Below are 2,500 nucleotides of genomic sequence, written 5' to 3'. Positions count from 1 at the left end.
AGCCTTAAATAAAATAGCCTAGAGTAAAAACTCTGAAAATAACAATGGCTGCTCATATAATTCAGCTACTTATTAGGCCAACGTCGCTTTTTGGCAGCATTGAAGCGTGCAGCTGCGGACTTGAAATCAAAGCTGCAAAGTGTCTCTCCGCAACTTGCAATGCGCATTAGCCGTGTGACCTTGCCCTCCCCAAGGCGACTTCGGTCCGCAGTTTTAATTCGGTTCTGCAGAGAGAATCCTCTCTCTGCAGGCACTGGAGACGGGAATCAAGCAGGCTATCTTGGCCAGTGTGGCCCACTCTGGGTAAATTTCGCTGAAGTCTCGGATGAGGACTTCGCAGGCTGTTGAGAAACGCAAGCCCCCATAACCACGAAGCGCTGTCATGACACCGATGGCATCTCGTTGCACGTTTGTGGCATCGATGACCGGGGCTGTGGCTGGTGCTGAGTCATCATCGCTGGTCATTTCTTGGCCAAAATGACCAATGATGGTCTGGATGGCCGGTTTAGCATATTCTTCAAGCGCTGAGGGGACGGAATGAGTGATAATGAATCAGTGATGGCCTATTTTTTTTTTATGACTAAATGACATCAACAGCCAGATTAACTGAAAAGTAGGAAGGTTTAAATGTTTAAACTGCAACGTTTGCGTATTACTATGGTGGACGGGTTGGCAGGGTTGCCAGATAGGCATGGGTTACCGCCGAATGGGCTACTGTGTTTAAGCGGTAATAGACTGGTTAAACTGTAATCCCATCTGGCATCAATCCCATGTGGCACCTGTGCGCTGTTTCGCATAGGCCGGCCTACACATTAGGAGTCATCATCATGCCGGTGTCAAATCATATCATAATAAAAGAAATACATAGCATATATATTCGTCTTTTTTAAAATAGAAGGAATCAGAATGTGAACTTTAGCGAATTGTATTCAAAGGGAATTATTTTCACCGGACAATATGTCCGACGACTTTTCAATTAGTCGGACTTCAAAAAAAATTACCGGACAAAGTCCGGCAATTACCGGTTAACGGAAACCCTGGTGTGTGTGTGTGTGTGTATATATGTGTGTGTTAGGGCTGCACGATTTGGGGAAAAAAATCGAATTGCGATTATTTGGACAGATATCGCGATTGCGATTCATTTGCGATTATTATTTTTTTAAATAGCAAAAAAAAAAAAAAAGAAGGAAGTTTTTGTAAAGTGTGGCCATATCTCCGGCTAGGAAGGTCGTATCAACGTGCAGTTTGTTTGTACGTCTTCAGGGGACTTAGAGGCTCCCTCCTCTAGCACCCCCACAGCCCGAGCTACGAGTGAAAGAACTAAACTTACATTGGGTTGCTTTAAAGTTGGGTTGCTTTAAAATCAAGCTTCAGATTAAAACATGTGATGGAGCATTACTAACCTGACTCAGGTGGTTTGTTTCACACAACCATCTAGGAAAGCTTAATTGGAAGCTGTTTGGAAAAGGGCAGGTACTTTCAAAAAATACTTGGCAGGTGATTGGATGAATCTATCTATCACCTATTTTTATTGTTGACGTTCATTGTTGACGTTCATTGACGTTGACGTTCATTGACGTTGAATCCGACGCGCTGTATGACGTATCCCATACGGGTAGTGGTGGTCTAGTGAGTTGGACTTGTGATCGGAAGGTTGTGTGAGTTCAAATCCCGCCTGAAACCACACCACTACTAGTGTGCCCTTGAGTAAGGCACTTAGCCCTCAGTTACTCCAGGGGGAATGTCCCTGTAATTCGTAATTGTAAATCGCTTTGGATTAAAAGCGTCTGCTAAATAGCAAAAAAAAAAAAAAAAAACGCAGGCAAATCGCAGGCTTTGCGATTAGCTAATCGCATCATTTCAAATCGCGATTTCGATTTAAAATCGATTAATCGTGCAGCCCTAGTGTGTGTGTATATATGAGTGTGTGTGTGTGTGTATATATGAGTGTGTGTGACCCCCCCTCCTCCCCCCCCAGGCAGGCCAAGAGGATGCTGGGTCAGATGGTGGAGCGCTGTAGGAGCGGCCCTGGTTACCATAGCGACCAGGAGGGAGGGGGCGGAGCCTGCACAGAGATGCTGATCCCCGCCAGCAAGGTGGGCCTCGTGATTGGACGAGGAGGAGACACCATCAAACAGCTGCAGGTCAGACACACACACACACACACACACACACACACACACTCATATAAACACACACACACACACACACACACACACACTCATATACACACACACACACACACACAACCAGCTAGTCTAGACACAGTGTTTCAGAACTGTTGACAGACTAACAAATCCCCCAACACCCATTGCTCAGGAATTTCACTCAACTAGTAAATGCAATGAGCTTGTGTGCTTTTTAAACAATAAATTAGAAACCATTAGACAAGGCATTAGGTCTTCTGTGTCAGGCATGAAAAACATGTCCCCACTAACACCCCCAAACAGCCGACATAACAACCATGTCACAATTTAACACCATCGATTACAAGACTCTA

At 44.9% G+C, this 2,500-nt stretch overlaps 1 protein-coding gene across 2 annotated transcripts in view; it reads left to right on the top strand.

Annotated features, from left to right (window-relative positions):
* LOC308158731 (far upstream element-binding protein 3-like) overlaps nt 1–2,500 on the top strand; it is a gene marked incomplete at its 5' end in the record, with an annotated part of 35,219 nt that overhangs the window by 12,467 nt on the left and 20,252 nt on the right. For both annotated transcript variants that reach the window (XM_080532423.1, XM_080532424.1), the window contains one exon: nt 1,979–2,144. In XM_080532423.1, the coding sequence (XP_080388549.1) occupies nt 1,979–2,144 (166 nt within the window). The remainder of the gene's footprint in view (nt 1–1,978; nt 2,145–2,500) is intronic.

This window comes from Nansenia antarctica (genome assembly GCF_963989245.1).
Source record: "Nansenia antarctica genome assembly, chromosome: 5".
NCBI classification, from domain to species: domain Eukaryota; kingdom Metazoa; phylum Chordata; class Actinopteri; order Argentiniformes; family Microstomatidae; genus Nansenia; species Nansenia antarctica.
The sequence above is the reverse complement of the archived record's forward strand: the minus strand, read 5'-3'. Positions and strand labels throughout refer to the sequence as shown.